General features: G+C 38.1%; 1 protein-coding gene across 1 annotated transcript in view; it reads right to left on the bottom strand.

Moving 5' to 3' along the window:
* LOC139135320 (ATP-binding cassette sub-family C member 9-like) overlaps positions 1-22,859 on the bottom strand; it is a 29,393-nt gene extending 6,534 nt beyond the window's left edge. The window contains exons 1-22 of the mRNA XM_070702664.1: positions 22,098-22,859; positions 20,471-20,707; positions 19,591-19,785; positions 18,320-18,469; positions 17,067-18,210; positions 15,764-15,926; positions 15,219-15,259; positions 14,478-14,771; positions 14,019-14,225; positions 13,506-13,584; positions 12,940-13,045; positions 8,993-9,091; positions 8,566-8,731; positions 8,102-8,239; positions 7,275-7,509; positions 6,708-6,916; positions 5,933-6,172; positions 5,039-5,196; positions 4,594-4,686; positions 2,663-2,765; positions 1,273-1,386; positions 603-714 (exon numbers count right to left, since the gene is read on the bottom strand). Of these exons, the coding sequence (XP_070558765.1) occupies positions 603-714; positions 1,273-1,386; positions 2,663-2,765; positions 4,594-4,686; positions 5,039-5,196; positions 5,933-6,172; positions 6,708-6,916; positions 7,275-7,509; positions 8,102-8,239; positions 8,566-8,731; positions 8,993-9,091; positions 12,940-13,045; positions 13,506-13,584; positions 14,019-14,225; positions 14,478-14,771; positions 15,219-15,259; positions 15,764-15,926; positions 17,067-17,168 (2,659 nt within the window). The 5' untranslated portion in view covers positions 17,169-18,210; positions 18,320-18,469; positions 19,591-19,785; positions 20,471-20,707; positions 22,098-22,859. The remainder of the gene's footprint in view (positions 1-602; positions 715-1,272; positions 1,387-2,662; positions 2,766-4,593; positions 4,687-5,038; positions 5,197-5,932; positions 6,173-6,707; positions 6,917-7,274; positions 7,510-8,101; positions 8,240-8,565; positions 8,732-8,992; positions 9,092-12,939; positions 13,046-13,505; positions 13,585-14,018; positions 14,226-14,477; positions 14,772-15,218; positions 15,260-15,763; positions 15,927-17,066; positions 18,211-18,319; positions 18,470-19,590; positions 19,786-20,470; positions 20,708-22,097) is intronic.
* Between the last annotated feature and the right edge of the window lie 635 nt (positions 22,860-23,494).

The following is a 23,494-nucleotide window of genomic DNA, read 5'->3' as shown; positions in this document are numbered from 1 at the left end:
TTGTGTGAGTGCAAGCTGTCCTGAGGATCTTCTAAAGTGTGTCTCAGAATTTTCTGAAGCCTTCTTAAACAACTTTTATGCCAGAAAAAACTTCCAGAGCAATGAATTTAACCGTAGTTAATTTCTTTAAAATTGTGCTAAAAAACTAAGAAAGCTGTACAAAATCTACGTCACACTTTTAAAGAGCGTTGTGACAGATTGTATTCCATCAAGTTTGAGTCAGATATTTTGAAGTATTGAATAAAACAGGGAAAACCGATTTTTGAAAGGTTATGTAAATTACCTGTCACGTGATAGTTATGTAAACAATGGTGACACTGTGGTTATCAAAATGTTCCCCTATATCTATGCTATCAGAAAAAGTATAATTTACGGGAGCTGTGAGCTTATTAAGCACCAGAGAACTGTTAGAATAAAAAGGTCAATTTCTTGTCTTAGAACCTTATATCTACAATATCTTTCATGTCTTCTATATCATCGTTTCGTCATTACACATGGTAAGTTTCATTAATTTCGATCTAGTCCTTCCAGTTTGTGTTTCTCTTGAACATTGTTATTGTCCTTCCACCATGACAAGAGAATACAAATACATGGAACACTACCTCTGTATTCCTCTGGTTGGATATTTGTATAGTGCTCTACCCTTTCCAATGCATTCATACTCGTTTCACATTCTGCGAACTTTCTCAGCATCCACTTCAATTCTCCACACATCTATTGCATATTGTATATTGACAGGAATCGAATGAGTGGTATCCACATCCATAATTTTCCCGGCAATGACAAAACTATAAAATTATAGCAAAAATGTACTCCCCTCTTGGACCATAGTAGACGAAAGGAAAGTTGCACAGTATTGTGTACGAGGCGAAGCAGAGTACATTATGGAGTGCAGTGTTCGCTGGAGCCGGGTTTGCTTGGGCCGGGAGGAGTACATTATTGCTATTATTTTTATAGTTTTGGCAATGCCAGGGCAATTGTCGATTTTGAAAACATCCCGCGCCACAAGACTCGATAATTGGATTCATTGTCAGTGATAATCTGGGCGTTGGCGTCACAAAGTTCACCGGTATTGACATAGCTGTAATATAATATACAATACCCTGGATACAATCGACGTTAATACATTTGGGTGATGATCATGAAGTTGAAATTTTACAAGAATTAGATTTTTACAAGAATTGATTTTGTCGGCTTGTGCAAACAAGATTGTTTTCGAGCAGCTAGGCCATGAAATCGAGAAAACAAAGTAAACGTCCAGGATGTTCTTACCCCTAACGCATAGTTGAGTGCCAATCCAACCCAGCTTGGTTGAATCAGTCCCTGTACACAGCTGATTAATGATCCTAATCCAGATATTAAAACCACTGAAGATGACAGAAGGTCCTGTCAACGCAAAATAGCGGATTTAGCGATCGTTAACACAGGCTTATTATGCGATGTATGCAAAATCGTCATGACATTGTCGATGTCGTTGGATATTATGTAGTCATGACTCTGTTACATAGCGACACATTTTGCGGGAAAAGGATGTCACTTTAAACTGTGGTAATTTTTACAAGCCCCCGACAAAATTAGTCCTCAATGCTTGAATTTTCGTTTCTTGTTTGTTTGTACTGGATATCAATTTTTACTGTTTCTATGAAAACCAAGTGGCATACTTTTCACGATGGGTATAATCTGCTTTGTCAAACGACAAACCGTAAAAGTTGAAAGCTTGATGGCTATTTTTGTGAGTTATTCCAGTCGGAACCATTTCTGAATCACATATGTTTACATGCACATGTGAAGAAAATAAGTGAAACTGCTAAAGTGCCTACTTCTGTAGGTCATGTTAATTTAAGGCGAAAAAGAACCGGAAATAGATTGTTGGGTCAATAAAATACGTGTAACGTTGCAGGCTCAATTTTTCGCTCGCATCGGAATTAATGCCCCTGTAGCTGTAACTCTTGAAATTTGTCGACCTGAAAAAGGCTTTCTTTTTTCTCTGGTTTTCTTTAAATTCTACAAATTTAAAGGATATAGTCTTTTACCACTGAAAAATTGGACAAGCAAATTTAAATTTTAACCGTTATTTTGATTTCCCGCCATTTTTAAAAATTGATAATATTACAAAGAAAACATAGCATATGGTGTCCCAGTGGAAAACATTCAGCACTATGCATTATATTTTGGACTACTCTGTTGTTTCTGTGAAGATTCCAATGCATATATGCACTGCGTACTGTGTTTTTGCTTTATTTGCATGAGGGCGCCATTTTATGTTTGGGCAAACATTTATTATTTATCTTGCTCAAAATTGCACATGTAGTCCCAGTGAACAGTTTATTCTACCTGTATAAACACCCCTCAATGAGTACATTCCCATGAACTTGTTTTAGTTTGGAAGTAAAATCACAAAAATAATGCGAAAAAGATACAGCTATCGGGCATCGGAATTAATGTTTCGGCGCCAGTTGGTTACCGCATGCAGACAGCCTGTCGGGATGAAATCTAAAAGTTTTAAACTCACAGATATAGCAATCCTCTTTTACAGTGCGCATCACGTGTCGTCGACAATTCTCTGGAAATGATGGATCGTTTAAATGACAAAAGTTGCGTATGCGACTGCTTACCAAGCATTGAATTTGTCAAAGACATAAGAGCTGCTTCTGTCACTTACCAGACGAATAGCCGACCAGTGGAAAGAACTAAAGAAATAGAGTCGTGCTGTAGCATTGCTGTCGATAGTCTGTTGTATTCGCTTCCGAAAGCGCCGCTCGTCTCTGAATAATAACAATATAAAATTGTTAAAAGGCGTCAAGCAAGTATTCCGATTGAAGCGCATCTTACTAAACTTGGTTGAAACCTGCGATAGGGCTAAAATTGGATAGGTTTTGTTTGTTATTCTCGAGATTGTCCATCTAGACCAGCAGCACCAACCTTTAAAAAATGACTAATTCATTTCTGCAAAGCAGTTACTTGTTACCAGTAAATGCGTTGCGTATAGGATCTAGACCAACTACTGCTTCAACTTGATTTCTAGGTACAAAATCAATAACTTGTCCGCCATAGGGTAATAGCGAATATGGGCTCACAAATCTGGTGAAGTGCACACATGTGGTCTATTTGGTGCTGACTAATTTTATACAAAAAAAAATTAACAAGAGGAATCATGTTTTTTTATTAAGCAATAACCCCCGCCGCAGGAGGGTATACACGAGATTTTGGTACAATGCGCGACATATAGCACGAGCCGATAGGCGAGTGCTATATGGAGCGAATTGTACCAAAATCCAGTGTATACCCGACTGCGAAGGGGGTTATTGTTATTATATTATATCAACTTGTGTGTCTTTGTCGTCTTGTTCGGGCATTTTCGTCAGTTTCAACCCAAAATGCAGAAAACTGACGTCTGAGAGATCGAACGTCGGAAAATCATCGCCCGAGACCGAGCATTTTTATAAGTTTGGATTACGTTGACAACACACGAACACAATATCGTACGATAACATACGCATTACGTTCATCAAAATTTCATTAATATTTACATGCAACACGAACTGCTTCAGACACAGAAATGGGTCAAGAGTTCAAAGCAAAAGAAAAAGTAACAATTTTTTTCGTAAATTTACATAAAAACAATAGCGCTGGCTTTTTTTGGCGTAGTACACTAAAAATAGATTTGTCTCATTCACTGTCAGTCCGGTGTGCGCCAATCGTCGTCGTAACATTCAGGCAGAGGAGGTGGTGCAGTGGGGTTTACAGGTTCTATTTTTGATGGATATTTTGGATGGACAATTTGTGCCAGAAAACGTGCAGTTTTGAAATAATCCAGACATGGATTACGGCGACTGTAATGCGAGCAGAGTGTGTTGCCCGATTCAGCGAGAGCTGGACGCTGACACAGCGATTTTCGTCGCAGTCGCCAGGAATGATAGCATTGTTATTTTGAACTTTTTCAAGTTCTTGGGCTACATCGTTAGAACATCCTGGTCTGTTACAGCCCAAACTCTAGGAAGGACTATCTGACGTACCGTTACAGTGAGGAAGTTTCAATTTATTTGTGTATGAATGAATACTAGTAGTAGCTTCGTTTTAAAGAGCGGTATGTCGCGTCTCGACTCCTGCTGAATCGATCAAGCAAACTACACAGTGCGCTGTTACTCTGTACAATTTTGTACATCATCATACCAAAATAAATGTGTTGCTTCGGAGATTTCTTTCATCATAGACCGCTTATTTTTACCAAGAGGTGAGTTACAGAACCATACTTTATCTCTGTATCGAAATTCGAACTCGTTCTTTGAAACAAAGCGGACTATTTCGGATTAAGTTCAGAGCTACATCGTTCAAATGCACCGACCGGGCAATTTTCAAAAATGCTGGTTTAGGGGCCCGTTTTACCACCGCTATCAGTGCTAAAACAATATTTTAGCATCGCTCTCGTCCAATCAGAATGGCGCATGGTAGCATGATATAATGTAATTTCATTCATGCTATGCATTGTCCGTTCTATATGGCTGAACGTTTCAATATTTTCCCTGCTTTCCCCCTAAAATACAGAAATAATGTAGTAGGAAGGGCCTCTTCGACCGGCCATAGTCAACGTACCTATAAGCTCTGATGATCGGAAGTCCCCCTAACGTCTCTGTGAAATGGGCGAAGATGGGCGATCTTGTGATATTATCCAAACGTTGAAGTTCTCTAATATAATATATGCGGAAAACAATGCCAACAAACAGAAAATTGTGATTCTCTTAAGCAAAAACACAATGACTCCAAATGTGACTACACTCACGGAGGAAATAAAATACCCATCTTGAGAGATATTCATGAAAAGTGTGGATTTTTTTCAAAACCTATGTGGGGTTATCGAGATTAATAAATAAAAATCGATAGTAATGATATTACTAAATTCTTATTTTGGTAAGTCTATGGATAAATTGTGCTAAAGCAATACATTTCCTCACTGTATTTATCTATACCATATTTGACAGGACAGTTTAAAAGCACTTCTCCCTGGACAAACCGACTGCAAGGACTTCTACAAGCTCACCTGGTTGTAGCAAGGTAGTATTTTTGGATAAGAAAGTATACTACAAACAGGGGCGCCACCGCAACTATGAACACAGGTGTCACGATGGCATTAACAACCAAGCCGGCCAGAGATGACGCCGCAACATCGAGAACGTTTATGATAGCGAACCATAATTTCTGAAACACAAATATAAATTTTGCAAAACCTAAAAAAAATGTTTTTCGGAAGAGGCATCGTATCGCATTGTTTAGAATGGCACTTTCATAATCTACATCTCGAACATGACCTTCACGCTGTCTTTGCTATCGAACAGGTAAGCCTGTCATCACACTGAATCGTCGGCTAAACATCCAAAGTGAGAATCACTCTAACGGGTCGTACAGACATAATACTTTCAAAACTTTATACAATAAAACTTGTCTTTGTTTAAATGGTAAGGACAATTCCCGGCGATATTTGATATGGGGATTCTTAGAAACGCGTTGGCAGTTCCATAGTGCAAAATTGCACGATCATAGTGACAAGTTAATGAGAAAGAAATCGGGCTGCGCACAAGGCAATTGATGCACATAATCTAATTTATGAAAAAAATTTTTGTTTCAAAACCTACGTAAATAGTCGAAATGATCGTTTGTAGTAGGTTTAAAGCCATGTATTTCATTTCATTTCCTAAAAAGTAAACCACGGACACTGTTTACGCCTATAAAGTTATGTCTTTACGTTTTGGAGCATTTTTCATCAAACCGACAGTTGCACATGTCGTTTAACAAGTCATTTCTTGGTCAATAAAGGTGGCATGCAAGAGCATTGACGCGTTCTTCACCGAACAAGTCGAAGTACAGATGTATTTTCTTGCAGAGATAATTTCGATACTGCAAAATCTTGACGCTGCGAAGCGAACAGCACAATTACCTGATCAATGTCCTCTGTGTCATAGGAGAAGCGGTTCAAGATTCGACCTATTGGAGTTGTATCGAAGAACCTCATTGGTGCGTGGATTATGTTGCGTAACAGCGCGAGATGGATACGATTCGCCGCCAATATGGAAAACATGATCTCGGCAGCATATAGAGCGACCACAAAGCCAACGAAAGATACAGTTAAGGCAGTGTACCCGATACGATAGTAGCGTGACTCTTCGTCGAGTTCGCCCTGTGAAAGAGTGTAATTATTTATATTTGGAAGTCCTGCTAATTGTGAAACGTCTTGCTAAATTAGAATACAACTCAATACTTTTAAGCATTGGGAGGTGTTTTCTATGAATGATGACAAATATTTTAATATGATCAGAGATACTCGTATATTGTGTCTTTCAAAGATACTTGTTAAACAAAGGTTTAGGCCTAGAAGTGACTGATGGAAGTATCGGATCTTATACATGCAGCTGGGGTAAAAATTGAAGACGACTGTTTGCTGTTCAGTCTGTTTAGTCTGAATCTTCCAATTTCATTGATATACCATTTTGGGACCTAGTGGTGCCTTGAGATGCACAATCTTTGCACGGCTTAACAAACTGCAGTATTGTCCCGAAACATGCTATTAAGCAGTTATTTCATTGTTTAGCCTATTGGCGTGGGACTGTGTGTTTTGCTACATTCATTTTACAATGTTTAGCATTCAAATAGCGCAAATGGACTGATGAGAACAACAATGAGACATGCAACACATTTCTACCTTAGTTCCATACCTTAGTTTTATTTCCGATGTCAACACCGGCTTCTGACCAGGTCGAGAGCCAGAAACTAGAAGCAGCATAAAACGAAACTTGGGCAGCAAGAAGTGAGAAAATTAGAGCTACGAGTGGATACTTGACTGCCTTGGCATATGTCCTGTAAACCCTCCACGACACTGAACCTGTCAGCCTCTCCTCTTTTTCAATCAGTGCACCAACGAAACCTGAAAGAAAACAGCGACATAAGGAAGAAGAATTGTCAATGTCGGTAGGAATGGAGTTCAGAAGCACGATAGACGATAATGAAATCACAGCTTCTTACTTCATATGTGAATGTCTTGTATTGCTTCCTTTTGCTTATTTACGAGTCCAGCTTGGTTCAACGGTAATCCTATCATTCTGAATCTGGGACCGAGTACACGAAAAGCATATCGAAATCCCGGTAAAGCAATTCCTGAGAAAAGGGCTACCCTAATGTATAACTTGGAATGAAGACAATAAAATTACACGAATTGCAGTCAGTGGGTGTAAACCAGCACTTTGGTAAGTGTTTGTGAACCTAATCATATTATTTTATGTTACCATTGGCATTTCGAGACAGTTTTTCTTGAATTTCTTTGCTGCAGACACGTTGTCGAAATTCAAGCCTCTCATCTTCTGCACTGAGAAGGCGTTCATCGTCTGATTCGCTGTCCCTCTCAGACTCTGAAAGTACACGCAATGTTTCTTGCCAAGCTGCGAACAGATCCGGGTCATGTAGTTGTATTTCTTTAAGATTACCTTCTTTACTAACCTTCCCGTCATCCATCAGAACTACCTATTATGGGTTAGAAACACAGAGAGGTGACTGTTACTGTTTTGAATGCGAAACCGCATGTTACATATTCTGAAAGTATTAATCATTTGAGAGGGAGAACACACTGGTACCATTGAACAGTACACTCCATTACGTTCTGTAGCAGTCAAGTTCGCTAGATTTAAAAAGAACAAAATTCAGCAAATTTTAATAGTGTTTTTACAGATGGAAATACAGTTCAGAAGTTTTGGTTTGGAAAGATGAAGTTGAAAATGACACGTCTATTGGTGAAAAGAAAGGCATTGGAACATACACTATAAACTGTACTTCGCGTGACGGTCTTCATGAACTAAAAAATATTGCTAACACCTTCCATGGTTAAAGTTTAGATGAGTAAATTTAGGGACGTGATCTACTATTCTAAGGTTTTTCATGTTGAGTAAAAGAATGTTCAAAACCAATTGCACGTAGATCTATGTTTAAATCTTCTTTCTAACAGAACCCAATAAATTTACATAATAAAAGACCAATCGCTCAGCTTTCTTGAATCATCTTAGAAACTATCAGTAAAGTCGTTTTGAATCGTCCGACAGGTGTTACAAAAAACCATTACCTTGTTTGCAAAGTGTAGATATTGGAGTTGATGTGTAGCCAGGATCACCGTTTTACCTTCTCTAACAAGCATATCCATAATCCCGTTTTCGACTAGATGTGAACCGACGTGAACGTCCAGAGCCGAGAGAGGATCATCCTGGGATGAAACAAGAATAAGGAATACTTTGTTGCAATTTGTTTTATCGTAGACATCACAGGGGAGATTGTCAAATCCTTTCTCAAACAATCGCCTCAAAAAATTCATAAAAATGTCAAAACGACGAAATATTCTGAATCTTCAATTTAATGTTTTCCGACAAATTATCTAATTCATGTCATTTTTCAAAGACGAATATAATTAACTGCAACTTTCGTTGACCTGTCGTTGCAAGCAAAATGATTATAAAATTCCTTGAGACTTCCTTCTCTGTTTTCCTATGGGGTTTCCATAGCAATTACAGTAAATCATAGTATATCAATTACCAAGAGTAGAGTATCTGTCTTCCTGTACATAGCTCTGGCCATGCTGATTCGTTGTTTCTGTCCTCCACTGAGGTTGATACCCCTCTCGCCAATCTCGGTCATATCCCCAGCTGGTAGAATGTCAATATCTGGTTGCAGTGCGCATGCTGCGATGACTGCGGAGTATCTGATACAGAAAAAATGACCGTATATTCATTATTGTTTTCATAACATTGCAATATGTGAAGTTCCGTCATATTTCGAAGCTTAGTCAACATTGCTAATAAAATGCTGTCATATACCATACCCTAACATAGTTTTCATCGACTCTCTCTATTCAGGAAATAAACTTTCGTGAAAGTTTTATCCGTATAATACTAACTTATTCCTCTAAAGCTTGATTACAAGACTCGCTCTTTGAATTTTTGGAAGAAGTAGAGACGCTTACCTTTCGTGGTTAAACATTTCCCCAAATAGAATATTGTCTCTTAACGTGGCATTTTGTATCCATGGTTTCTGTGGAACATAGGAAACCGAGTTTTTCTTTCTGCAAAATGAAATTAGACTTTGATTTTGGTTGAACTGCCTCTTTTCCATTTAGGAAGATTAATTACACTTATCCTATAACATATCCATAGAAGTAATTATTTGCTGATAGTTTGTGGAGATATCCGACACAGGCTTCGTTTATCTGTAATACTGCAGAAATATCGATATAATTAGCAGACACTGCTTCGGTCACTTCGTAACTAATCATTCTTAAGTATTGCTTCCGTGAACTGACGAATCTGATCGCAGTAATCTGACTAGCTGTCCGAATCGCTGTGCTTAGGCTGCATTCACAAATACTGGTAGGAGGCTGGAGGAAAAATGTGAGGGTAGTAGAGGGGTGACTCAAAAGTTTTGCTCTGCCTGTAAGGGGGAACTTGAAAATATTTTGGTTTCCAACATTTTTAATCATACAATGATTCTCATGTTAGTAATAATTAAACAAAGTCTAGTACCATTTTGTCGCATTTCATGACTTTTATCTCGAAAACATCTAAAAATGTAAGAATGCCAATGATTTTTCATAAAATCGACAGGTTTGCCTTGTAACGGGGCAGAAGTCGCAATTGTTGATATTTTTTCAATGTTTCTATACGATGTACCATATACAGTTTCCTGGTGCCTCCCTATAGCATGCTGAAACACAATATTCAGTTTGTCAACAAAGACTTTATAATAAATATTAGTGATGACTGAATTAGAGTCAAGCCCGAAAGTCTTTTGTCAATGATATGCACGGTACACGTACATAGACTGTGTTGGAAAGTTGAATACTGGACAGTTCAACGTGCTGTAGGGAATAGAAAAAGGAGGCAGTGATAAACTGAACAGAGTTAATACAGCTGCTGTCCTGCTACTGCCTACTGGCAGTGTCACTGTCACTGCATACTGTCAGTGACAGTGATAGCTGTGACTCTTGAAGTAGAGTTTTAGTCATAGGACGCTCATGACAGTGAAACATACTTGTACACGAAATAAAGCCAGATAGCAACACATGGAAGATCAGGACTAGGAGATTTGACGTTATGAGGGATTTTTGAATTCAGGAATACTGGTGGCAAAATATCACGCCACAAACCTTGAGATTGATCGTCTGATTTTCCTGACAAGACGGAATGAATACTTTCGCCGCTATGATGCTTTGAATGCTGACTACAACAGGATTCGCATTGCAGAAGCAGGTAACAAGAGGCTGTTCAAGATCATCGCTGAGTTTACTGATGCGAAGGCGATTCAAGCCAAAGAGCTACCTTGGCAATTTCCACCGAAGGAAATTCCATCTGAATTCATGAACAACTTCAACACAAAGGTTTCTAAACTTCGCGAAGGTTTACCCTGTGTCAGTGTTGACAGCGACTGCATTTTACTATGCCACACATTTCCAGCTTTCAGCAAAGTGTCTTCAGACCTGGTTAATACCCTAATTAAACGGACAGTCCCGAAACCATGTGTTCTTGATATACTACCAGCGAACTACATCAAGAACTTTGCCAGTGTTCAATCTCCATTCGTGGCTCATCTTTGTATTGTATTGTATTTTATTTATTAACGTGTCCTATGTGGACTTAAAGTTTACATTTGCTAACATGTGTAGTACAATATATGTTAAAACTTGACGCATCCAGCCCCTTGGGCTTATAAGACACAGAAAACCAATTTCAACAAGAAATAAATAAATAGAAAAAAAGAAAAAAGTAACAGTATTCTGAGTGAGAGGAGTTAATCTTTCTGAAAACAAGTCAGTTGTTTTAGGCATCAGTAGTTCAACCTTATCAGTAATATGAAGAGCACTGAACACTTTTCCAAATAATGTATCTCTTAGGGAATCATACAGAAAAGAAAGTGTTTCTCTTCTTCAGTTTCAGACCCTGGACAAAAATTACAAATTCTATCCTCCACTGGTAATTGCTGAAATCTGCCTGTTTCTACTTTTAAAGGTAAAATACCAGTTCTGAATTGTGCAAGAATTGAGCGTTTCGGTCTTGACAATGGTTGCAGTAAATAATTTTCTGTTTCATATTTTAATGTTTCATGTTTCGAAGTTACATAGGTTCTTAACTTGGGTTTTCTACACACATCTGTACACCATTTTCTTTCAATATATTTTAACTTACAAGAGGCAAAGTCCAAATTTAAAGTTTCAAGATTTAAAAAGTCATTATGTAAATTAATATCTCTAAATGCATTAGCTATATCATAAGACCAATTCTTGATTCTATCTCTTAGAATGTAATCCCACAGAAAAACAACTTTTTGTGATTCTGTCATTTGACATATTAACAACTCTGTTCTAAAACCTTAGGATATTCAGTTTATGTCTCACATATCACCATTTATAACAAGTTTTGGTGCATCTTTTCGATGAATCGCTGTCATCTGGAAGTGTGCCCACTCACTTTAATTGTGCCATCATCCGACCACTGCTCAAAAAACCGGACCTCAACTCAAACATCCTGAAGAGTTATCGACCCTTATCGAATTTACCATTCTTGTATAAAGTTCTTGAGCGCATTGTTGCATCGCAGCTGAGCAGTTACCTCAGTGATCACTCTCTGTTTTCCAAGTTCCAGAGCGCATATAGCGCTCATCATAGTACAGAGACTGCCCTTCTGCGTGTTCATAATAAAATCATGCTTGCTCTCAACGATAAAAACGACGTTCTCCTCATCATGCTGGACTTGTCGGCGGCCTTAGACACAGTTGATCATAAGATACTACTTCATAGACTTCAATTTCGGTTTGGTATCACAGGTACAGCTCTATCGTGGTTCAAATCTTATCTCCACCATCGCAATCAGTGCGTCAAAGTTGGCTCTGCAGCATCAGCTAGTACACATATGGAGTATAGTGTTCCCCAGGGCTCAGTTCTGGGCCCGATTCTTTTTACTCTGTACACATAACCACTTGAAGACATCATCGTCCAGCATGGTTTTAATCATATGATGTATGCGGATGATACACAGATTTATGTTGTGTGTAGAAGACCTGATGAAGTTCTCGTTTCTGTCGAGGTATGTGTCAACGTTATCCACTGCTGGATGAAATCCAATATGCTAATACTTAATGATGAGAAGACAGACACTGAGGTTGTTCACTTTTCGTCTCGTCTTAAATATGATGCAGTGAAAGGACAATCAAGAAGACATATGGGGTCACCATCCATTATAAGAAATGTACGATGAAAGTCACATTTTCACGAAAATAACTTGAAATCAATATATAAAGCCATCCATTTCAAGTTAATGCAGTGAATTAAATTTTCACATACAATTTCAGAGGTTGAAACGTTTAGTTGATGGAACGTTTTAACCTTCCAGTTTTGTCAATTTTGTAAAACTTTTATATGTAGCGTCTAAGTCATATATATCTCGTTACTTTTGAAAAACAAATCCGATAGGCGACTTTGCTCAGTTTTTCACATTTTTGCCAAAATGTAGCCAGGAATTCACAATTTGAATACTCTCTCATGATTGTCATTTTGTGTGCTCTTAAGCATGTGCCATTGACTTGCTTGAAGTTGGATTAATTCAAGTCGGCTTACGGTAGATGGACAAATCCAAATGCATTAAAAAAACAATTTAACAAATTGCCTTAGAAATAGGCTCCAAAAGCTGCTGATAAAAGGTAGTGTCGGACATCTTTGAGCAAAATTGCGCGATACATATTTATTTTTCTGTGCTTGCATATGCGGCTGTATGATAATTTACGGAGCTTGAAAATTTTTGATCATATTGCGAGCGAGGGGACTTGTACAATTTTGAGGGTATTGAGGGTGATCTGAAAAGACAGCATTTCAATTGCGATTACGCCAACCCCTCCCACTATTATTTGTGAACGCAGTCTTACCTATTGAACTGCACCATACCAGATGTAGTGGTCATTTCTCCCAAAATGGCGGACAGTAAGGAGGACTTGCCGCTTCCAACAAGCCCAATTACCATTACAAGAGAGCCTGGTTTAATAATGACAATTAGAATGACACGACAGCGAATTAGCCCAAAATTTGGTATATGATATGTCAGTGTCGTCGGTTCTCCTCCTGAAGGCAACACACTCCTCGAAATTGAAAGACTTAAGCCTTTGCTCAAACTTTGTTCAAGTAAACACTCTCTTTCAATATCAAGAACAACTCTCCAGAGTCACCAGGCAAATGTTAATGGATACAACATTCTCTAAAATTGACCGATCTTTACAGATTCAAAATTATCGTTATCCATATGTTAATCTAGAGAATAATTAAAATTTTGATTTTGTTACAAAAACAAGGTGGTTGTGAAAAGTTTATTTACTTCACAAGCTTCAAAATGAGGCCACACAAGGAACATAAAGGGAAAGGATTGTAAAAATTTGTGAGTCAGAATATCTGTTCTTCAGGCGAATTCTATTTTGACTGTACAAAATATTTGACTCACCGACGCAAATCTGGATGTTGATATTGTTCAACACATCTTCCGAACCGTCTGGATTCCATGAGAAAGCTCCGTCGGTTATCTGTCGATAACGTAGTGAGAAGAAACCTCGTGTTTAAACATAATCACAGTGTCACTTGGAAGATTGTTAGTTGATAGTCTTCACGACATGACATTTTCATCATGACTTATGTATGATCTTATGTCTACGCATTTTGACCAATTTGCAGCTAATCAGACGTAACCTATACGAACCATCTGCACATTGCAGGCGGAATTTTGCCTGATATGTAATGATTCAATATTCAACATTTTTCTTAGAAATATATGCGCACATAAGAGTTAGGAACGGTGGCAATGCTGCGCAGAATTCAGGAAATATCATAGTTGATTTTAATACTGGTGAATTGGTGACTACCTATAGCGATGGAAATATTGTGTCGGCATGGTGATGAGGATGACACAGCGAAATAGCACAAATCAATTGCCTCGGCAGCCTAATCGGCAGACTGTTACCTGCAATGCAATATCTTCAGGGACATCGCTTTCTTTGAGTGTTGTTTCAATGACTGAGGAATCGGGTGTGAATGTACCATACGCACTGTTGTAATCACTCTTGAGTAAAGAAGTTGAGTCAGATTGTCCAGCTGTCTTTGAGGCCAAAATGTCTCTCTTACTACGATTGCGGCCATATGTTCCAGATACCTCTGATGAATCAAGCACCTACCAATGAGATGTTTTCAGACATGAAATAATGTCATGTAACGAATATAACATACCCTTTCAGTTTGAAAATGTGTCGACTAGTTCCCTACAATGACGACTTGCGGCGTTTGCTTTCAACAGATCACATCACTGTAATAAACGTTATAATTGTCTGCATAAATTTTAGCATTTATCAACACAGGATTTCGAGTGATTTCATGATTTATAAATGGATGAAACTAATAAACAGACAATCAAACGAAACGATACCGTGCCCTGGTCGTTATTGACGACGTCATCACAGTCCTCCACTATCTGTTCATCGATATCGACATCTTCAAAGCCTCTCGTCATCGGTGGAAGTCCGGTCACAGCGTCCCCTATTTCATGTGCTTCGCAGAACGTTTGTATCCGCCTCATGGAAGGTATGGCTTCGGCAGTAGAGCGAAGACTTAGCGTAAACACTGAGATTGGTACGGCCATTTGACCGAAGAATGAAAGTGCAACAAAAGCTAACTCGGGTGTCAACGGATCCGGGTTTAAAAGCGAGTACGAAACAAATGACTTTCATGATTAGCAGAGGGCACAGCACAGGAAGAGAGGTTTCCGGATCGAGAAGACAGTCAAATGACGCCACGAATATATAAATTATGATGCAGAGCAGCAAAGAGACAAGAACAAAAAAAGATGAAGGTAAGCGAAAAGTGAGAAGCAAATAACAACTGGTTATAAATTCTTTCACACAATGTTCAGTCAAGGAACATGATAAAATCACAAGTCTTGGCAAAATTCAAATGTATAACATTTATCAGAGGTAGACATTGAAACATCGTGCAATATATAATCATGCGATAACATCGGTTATAGTTGTTGATGAAAACTATCGCTGCACAGATTCAAAGTCTTTTTCTCTTTTCCTCCAGTTTATGTCGCAATAAAGCACACTGAGCTCAAATCAACACTGGAAAGATGTTCATGAAATTCATCCATAGGCAATATGCCGGAACTTACGATTAGCGTCACCATAGCGGTTACCGTCTTTGCCGTAGACACTGTAAGAAGAATTTCGGTCTTAATAGTTTGGTCTTGCTTTTGCTATTTTAGTGTTGGACATTTTTAAACGAACGGCGTGATATAGACCTAAACGTTGACTGACGGTGATTCTGATTAATTGTTGTATGAGACCACGGTTGGATTTGTTGAAGGGAGACCATATCTGAACATGTTTGCCTCTCTTCAAAGAACTTCATCCACAATATTTGAAAACTCTTTTCTGAAATTAGTCTCCTATTTTCGTTTCGATTTAAAACTTGCCATCCCCTCTATCTTCAATGTGTACTGACATTTCGAGATAATCCAAAGCACGGTTTACCTTCCCTGTGCGTATTCAAATACTCTCAACTGAAACTGAGGAGTCATTTAAACGAATTGACCGCTGTACAAAATACTTGATAAAACAAATCAAACGTTCGAATCGGTAGGATCGACATATCATTTTATGAAGTCCGAAACAACCAAATTTTTGTACATGGCAATAATTATTATTGTATACTTACGACCCACAATCATATAAGCTCCCGATTTCATCATCAACTTGACTTGTTGCTCCCTGACTTTTTCAACAGAGGAGCAGAATATTTCTTCCCAAGCGCATAACTTCAGCAGCTTCATTCCCTGCAGTAGCTCGTTGATTTTCTTCAACCGTGTATCCGAAGTTTTCTGACGTGATATGAAGAGCAGGTCGATATTATGATCGTTTCAGCATACGCCTTCCATGTTTAAACAACATCTCAGGCGCAGAACATACCAAGCCAAAGTAAAATAGTTACATATTCAAATACTAGTAAAAACAAGGTAAGTGAAAGGTAATATGAGATTTAAAACATCATAGTCGTTAAAACAGCGGAACTCAGGTGAAAGCATGATGGTGCAGTTATCCAAAATAAGTTTCAATCGTGTTCACAATGAAATTATCACCCCGAAAAGAAAAATCTTGGCCCTTTGCTAACACGTTACTACAAGAAAAGTTTAGCTTATTCCATTTCGTAAGCCAATATCAGGCACTACCAATCAATTTTTTACAAAAATTACCTCCCATTCTCCTATGTTGAAATTCAAAATGGTCAGCATTCTTCGTGTTCGCTTCTCCATCGCAAGAAAAATAGTGACATTCCGATTTCAGCAAGTGAAAGTTAATTTTGTCGGCAAGTTAATGTGCCGGCACACTTAAACTAACAGAAAAGATCGTAGGATTTTAAGATTTTGTGAATATCTGTTTCCGAGGAGGCAGTGTGTCTAAAAGTGGAATGCATCTCCAGGACAGGTATTCGGACCATCAAAGTTTTACAATACTTTTAGTCTACCACTAGTTTTGGCTCATTTCATAGCGCAAGGAGAAAATGCATTTTTCGCAGGCTTGTTTTGTGTACATCGAAAAATGTATTGTTCCATTTTGAATAAACCAAGGAATGGCGACCATTGTGAATTTCAAGTGTCGTAAATATTTGTGCAGTTTGTTTCACAAGTTCTAAATTTGACCCCCGATTTTCATTCTTGATTGTGAAAGGAAATGGTGTAAAGTGACCTAACTGAAATTTTTAGGAGAAGCTGAAGTATTTCAATTTCGAGGCGCGACCCGAAGTTCCTGAAGTCGCCTAAGAGGGTTAATCTGCGCATATCTGACTTTTTCTCATTGGCCCTAATTCCGACGATCAATATCGATGTAAGATTGCCATATGCGAAAAGTAAATGCAGTATGCCATCCAGTCACATTTATACGTATGTTTTCTTTGTTATCGTGCTATTTATGATTAATTACTTATTTATTATTTATTTTCATTTCATTCTGTATTTACTTACCAGTGTGAGGTTTTTCAGCCTTGCTAAAATAGCTGTAACCTTGTACTGCACTACGCCAAAAACGGGAATGAAGGCCACACCAATCAAGGCAGACACGCCCATTTCGTAATATAACAGTATACTGATGACGACAACCTAGTATATTTTCAAAAATAATCTGTAATATTTACACTTTAGCTCCATAAACTTGTACTTGCATTTCCATGAATCAATGATCGGACACCTGGTTAAACACTATGCATGGCATCACACAAGAAGATCCGTAAACTATGCTCTCCATGATGGGGATTTCGTCTTTGATCAGATAAGATCAGACTTTGACAAGTAATTTCATGTTAATAATTTGAATATCTGAATTTTTTTCTCAGTATGACGACAATCTCTCGAAGGTAATATGTCGTCAAGCATATATCAGTTTTGCTGTTTCTCAACATCTGGGCCTGTTACAACCATGAGCAAGGTATATGTGAGATCAATCTGATCAAATCTGATGTAGTGACGGCGACGTTACCACCTTGGCTTCCTCATTGTTTTTCTCCTGTAGCTGTGATTAGTCGCGGCTGTCAGCTAGACAAAAGCAGCAAAGCACATCCAAAGTTGGAAACGTCGCAATATTGACATCTGATTTTAATCAGATTGATGTGAGATGTACCACAGAAATCATCGAAAAGCGCCGTTTAGATGCCTTGGAGTATTTGAATTCACTTGAAATTATAAAAGTTTTCTTGAAATTGAAATAATGTGTCTCAATCAACTTTTTTTGCTACTGCGACATTGGAAAGTTACATTTCATGTAATAAAAGTTGTAAAACCAGGGTATTGTGACAAGACTGGCGTTTTAATATACAGTGGCATTGCTAATGACTTAATCATACTGTTTTATCAGCTCAAATATTTCAAGTTATGGCCCCGCCTTGAAGGTACTAACTGATCGAGAGTCATACACTCACATAAACATATATATCTATATAAATTAATATTTTCTTGCCATTATTGGTCCACCCCAAAACCATGGCTGGTGCATTGTGAACCAAAATATTGCAGTAGCATCCACCGACATGTGATTTGTTATCTGTCCAACCGTCATGTCACCGCTCGATAGACTCGAAGTCGACAGATGCAAAGATTTCTCGTACGTAAGAGCCTGAAATACAGAAAGTTATAAATTCATTAGATTCTATTAATTTGAACAGAAATGCAGTGCTATGAACAGGTACATTTCCGCGAACAAACACATAAAATCTTCCTCCTACCTGAAGGGCTGACTGTACACGTATAGCATACCAATCTAAAATAATAGCTGAAAACCGCATTGTAATGGCTCTGGCAAGCGAAAACAAACAGATGACAATCACCAGAACATATCCGTTGCTGAAGAACTCGTTTACTGTTACGTAGCACACCTGCGTAGAGAATAAAACTAGTGTTTTCATAAATTGCCTTTTTGCAAATATCAAGAACACAATTGAAACTAATTCGGCAGAATAAGATATTTTAGTAATGCTAGTTTAAGCAGTTAATTTAAAGGCCCGCTGTATCTTTTTGCATTATTTTTGTGATTTTACATCCAAACTCATGGGAATGTACTCATTGAGGGATGTTAATACAGGTTGAATAAACTGTCCACTGGACTACATGTGCAATTTTGAGCCAGATAAATAATAATTGTTTGCCCAAACATAAAATGGCGCCCTTATGCAAATAAAACAAAAAACACAGTACGCAGTGCATTATGCATTGGAATCTTCAAAGAAACAACAGAGTAGTCCAATATAATGCATAGTGCTGATTTTTTTCCACTGGGACACCATATGCTATGTTTTCTTTGTACTATTACCAATTTTTAAAAATGGCGGGAAATCAAAATAACCGCTTAAAATTTAAATTTACTTTTCCAATTTTTCAGTGGTAAAGACTATATCTTCTAAATCTGTAGAAACCAGAGTAAAAAGAAAGCCTTTTTCAGGTCGACAAATTTCAAGAGTTACAGCTACAGGGGCTTTAAGCTCTTCTACTTTTCCTTTTAGTTTTAGCTATTCACTGTTTTGTAACAGTAATTCGTAAGCTGCAGGTCACGTCACACTTTTGAACAATGAAAAGATCACAATTTTTTGAAATTAGTTCAAGTCGTGTTCAAGATTTAATTGGCATTTATCAGTTATGATACAATAATTGCCAAAGGTTACTAAAGATATATGAAATGCTGGATCGACCAATCGCGAGCCAACAGACGAAATGAATGAACTCTCTTTCTATGTCGTTCTTTACACGAAAATGTTAGCGTGACTTTGGGTTAATCAAGTACACTCAACTGTATCAAAGCTGTCAACTAGGGAACTAAACCTGTCAATCAAGGAAACCAATACTATCAATCAACTGACAGAGCTGATCACTTCCGGAGTGGTAACGAAACTATCAAACAGAGATTTTTACCACCTTTATTATGAAAGTCTTATGATAGTCGTTCAAATATAACTTGGAGAGTTTTTCAAACCACCTTACCATCTCCGAAAGCTTTGCTTACGTTTTCAATAGGTTGTTCTTCGCTTAAGTACTCTCTTGTTGCGTAGCTGATTACGCCCCCAATGGCAAAAGGAATCACAATGAGACAGGTATCTGCGAGCACCCTAAAGGAGACGCCCAGTAATATCGGCCAGCCGTATACTCTTATGTACGTTTTCCACAAAGACGCTGGTCGGTTTTTCTGAAGAGCTTTTGCCTGAAACACAAGGTAGAACAATCACTTTATTATTTTTAAAATAATAGGCATCAACAAATATAAATTTTGATTACCACATTTTTCGTGTGATTACACGACCATTGGATTAACATATAATTATCTTATCTTCATGATGACCGGTTACACTGGAACATATCAGTTCCACACATGCAAATGTGTGAAATGCAAACGTCTCAGTAACTTCACAAACGTTTGCATCCCTGGTAAATGATGTTGAACTGTTTCTCTTATTGTCACTTCTCAGTGAAAAAATGATAAAGTGTTGACATAAAGAAAGCTGTCATTCAAATAAAGGCATGCATTTTAATTACGCATATCCCATTTTGAATTTCAGTTGTATCATAGAGTGCGTAAAACGAGATCAATACAGTGCTTCACTTCGCATAAAAGTGCATTTATATCAAACTTCGTTAACGAACTCGTTATTTTACACTGACACTTTTGAAAACAAAAAATAAACAAACAAGCAAACGAAAACGGGTCCGACATGGTGGCACAATATGAATGTATCTTGCTGCTTTATAATCTTCTCTACCACAAACTGATCGGATATTATAAAGCTGACTTCGAATCAAACAAAATGTTCTTCACTTATCACAGAGCTAGTCAAAAATGCGTAAAATATCAACTATAGCATATAGTAAGTACAGAGTGGTGCATTTACCTTCTCTGAGTCATATGCTTGCTGGAAAATTCTGTATACGTTTCTGCATTTAAAATCCGACGGCAAGCACCCAAGATCATCCATCTCCAACGGTCGCTTGTACCCGAGAACGAACAACCAATTAAGGGAAGAAAACATCATCTTTGATAGCAGATTACCGTAGTTGTAGCGATAGAACATCTTTTTGTTATTGGCATCAGTAAGACAAGCCTTTTCGTTGTAACGCCATCCTAAAATCTGTCAAATCACATTTATTGTCAGCCGTTAAACTATCATCGTGTACTGGCAACCGAACGGTACTTCAACAAGTTGGAGAATAACGCTCAGACCAGTGAAGCGTATGCACCGCTATCATCTTATGAGTAAAGCACTTTCTATGTTTTTCCAAGATGAATGTAAGTTTGGACTGTCAATACACTTTGAAAATGTAATCTATACTATTACACGTACAATCTTTAACTGTATTTATGAGAGTAATTTTAAATGTCGAGGGACGTTTGTATGTGTGGCGTCATAGAGGTGACAGAAACGCCCATTCTAGATCAAAATCTGACAATGGAATCGTTGGACAATAACAAATTTGCACACGAGGCATGACTTGTCTTCGTAACTTTGAGAGTTACCCTAGTATCAATCGATGGGAAATGTTGACTGAAGAAAAGCGTGACTGTGTCACATTGTCATCAAATTCAAGCTCGACAAAAACATCAATCTGTCGCACAGACGTCAGTAGTATACAAAGAAAGTCCACGTGTCACCCAGTGGTGGCAGAAACACAAAATCTGACCATGGAATCGATCGGAAATGCGAACTGAAGAAGATAGTTCGTGGTCTGGAGGAGCCCACTAATAAACCTACTACATGGGTATTTTTTTTGCTCTTTAAAACCTGCTGAACAAGAAAAACAATGTTAAGATTGGATATTTTGGGATGCACTACCTCTCAGGGGTAGTTTATGATTAGCATGTACCTCTCGAAAAGACAAAAAATGGAAGGGGGTAGGGGTACTCTATCTCTCCTAGATTAATTAGATTAATTAAACTAGCATGAAATTACGTAAAACTAATATTTTTAAAAAGCTCGGACATTGCTCTTTTTTCGAAACACAAACTCTAGTAAAATAAATTTGCTTATATAGGGTCAGACGATTTTTAAACAAGAAGTTTTTGGCGATTTTGAACTTTTTTACCAAAAATATCATGTATCGATTATTATTTCTTTTTATGAAGCAAACTTTTGAAAGAATTATGGGCCTAAACTATTTATTCATATATATTAAACAAGAAAACAAGTGTCAACATTTATACTTAACAATCTACTACTTCTTTAGAGTCACTTTTGAGATGTGTATTCTTATGGAGTTACGCACGAGCTAGGTGTAAGTGGTACTGTATTCTTTCCTAAAAGTGTGACTGTTGTAGAACTCGACAAAATTACCAGTCTGTCACGCAGTAATATACAGATACAATACACACCCACGTATATCGGAAATGTCATCAAGAATATAATTTAGGTCAAGCTGATAACGTGAATGTTCAGACACGGACATATGGCGAGTGAGTAAATACATATATTCGCAAATAAATGAAGTCACCTTTTGCTGTATGTACATATTTCAAAGGCTTACCTTTGTTCGTATTAAGTTAACTTCCAGACAGAGCATACATCCATAGATTACGATGCATATAAGGATAACCACTTGTCTCATTATGGTAATATCGAACCCAACTTCTCCTGTTTGTTTGATTAGTCTTGCAACGTCGATAACGACAGCTGTCGGCCAGTACAGAACCAACAACCAGGTCAAGTGAGGTCGTTCCCAATATTCCAGGTAGTTATAGTACACTAAACTTGTTAGTCCACAGAGCATTGCACACGACTGAGGTACATAGAGATGAGGTTGTATTACAGAGTCCCTAGTCAGATCTGTTAAAACACCTTCACCAACGCCACAGAGTAACACTAAAATCAAGAGAGTGGACAATATCCATTTTCTTTTGTGTCCCGGATAGGGTATAAGTATTTTCGATGAATAGTTTCGCAAGGCTGTGAAACATCCGAGTATGATCAGCACCGAGGACAGGAGAAGGAGGAAGCACAGGTGTATTCCACAATATACAATATCGAGATTGCGTTGACTTTGGTGACAGTGAGTTGAATTGTCGCACATTTCAACAAAGCATGTCTGTTCAGACGATGCCATCGCAAGCCAGTGCAGAAGTGAAGCTGTAGTTCGATCTTTCAGCGTTGACTTGTTCACTCTACGAAAGGAGGGGGCGATGATATGGCGTGTGTTAAATCCGTCGATGCGTATAATCATCCATATGCCACTTTCAAATTGGTGACCCAAATGAAAGGTGACCTTTTTGTAATGTGCAGTACCACGTGCAACTCTATGTAATGTATTCCACACTAGTGCTGATAGTTGATCAATTATATCACGAAATAAAATCGTTCCATGTATTTTACCGACAAGTGATAATAATTATTTACATATATACAGAATACTCGAATGAGTTGAACTTTCAGGAATTATTGATACATTTTCAAAGGAAAAGCCTGTAAAATACAAAATACAAAAGATACCTTTTGGGTTAAGTGCAGACATACGGTCAGGCTTGTGACTTTGACCGAGGGACAGGACGGGCAGGACTTGTCCTACTCACAAAGTTAAGGGATTGTTGTGCCGCAGACGAGAACGAAGCGCCCCCATGAAGCGAAGGAAGGAAATAAATGGAAAGGGTGTAAATGATGCCTATACGAGGCTGGATAGGAGCGATTGGTGTCTCTGCCAGTGCAAAACACGGAAAGAAATAAACGTACGTCCTACACTTGCCTAGATAGGTGGGGACGTGGTCGTGCAAACATGACCTAGGGGGTAGGTGACGCAAATTATAGACACCCGGCCTACTCAGGGATGGGCCATGCTATGGAGTTGTAGATTTTCGGCGCAAGAGGGGATGAAGCAGAAACCTCAACGAAACGTGAAACGACGTTAAGTTTGTCGCGCAATTAGTCTGGCGC

Source organism: Ptychodera flava, chromosome 6 (genome assembly GCF_041260155.1).
Source record: "Ptychodera flava strain L36383 chromosome 6, AS_Pfla_20210202, whole genome shotgun sequence".
NCBI classification, from domain to species: domain Eukaryota; kingdom Metazoa; phylum Hemichordata; class Enteropneusta; family Ptychoderidae; genus Ptychodera; species Ptychodera flava.
The sequence above is the reverse complement of the archived record's forward strand: the minus strand, read 5'-3'. Positions and strand labels throughout refer to the sequence as shown.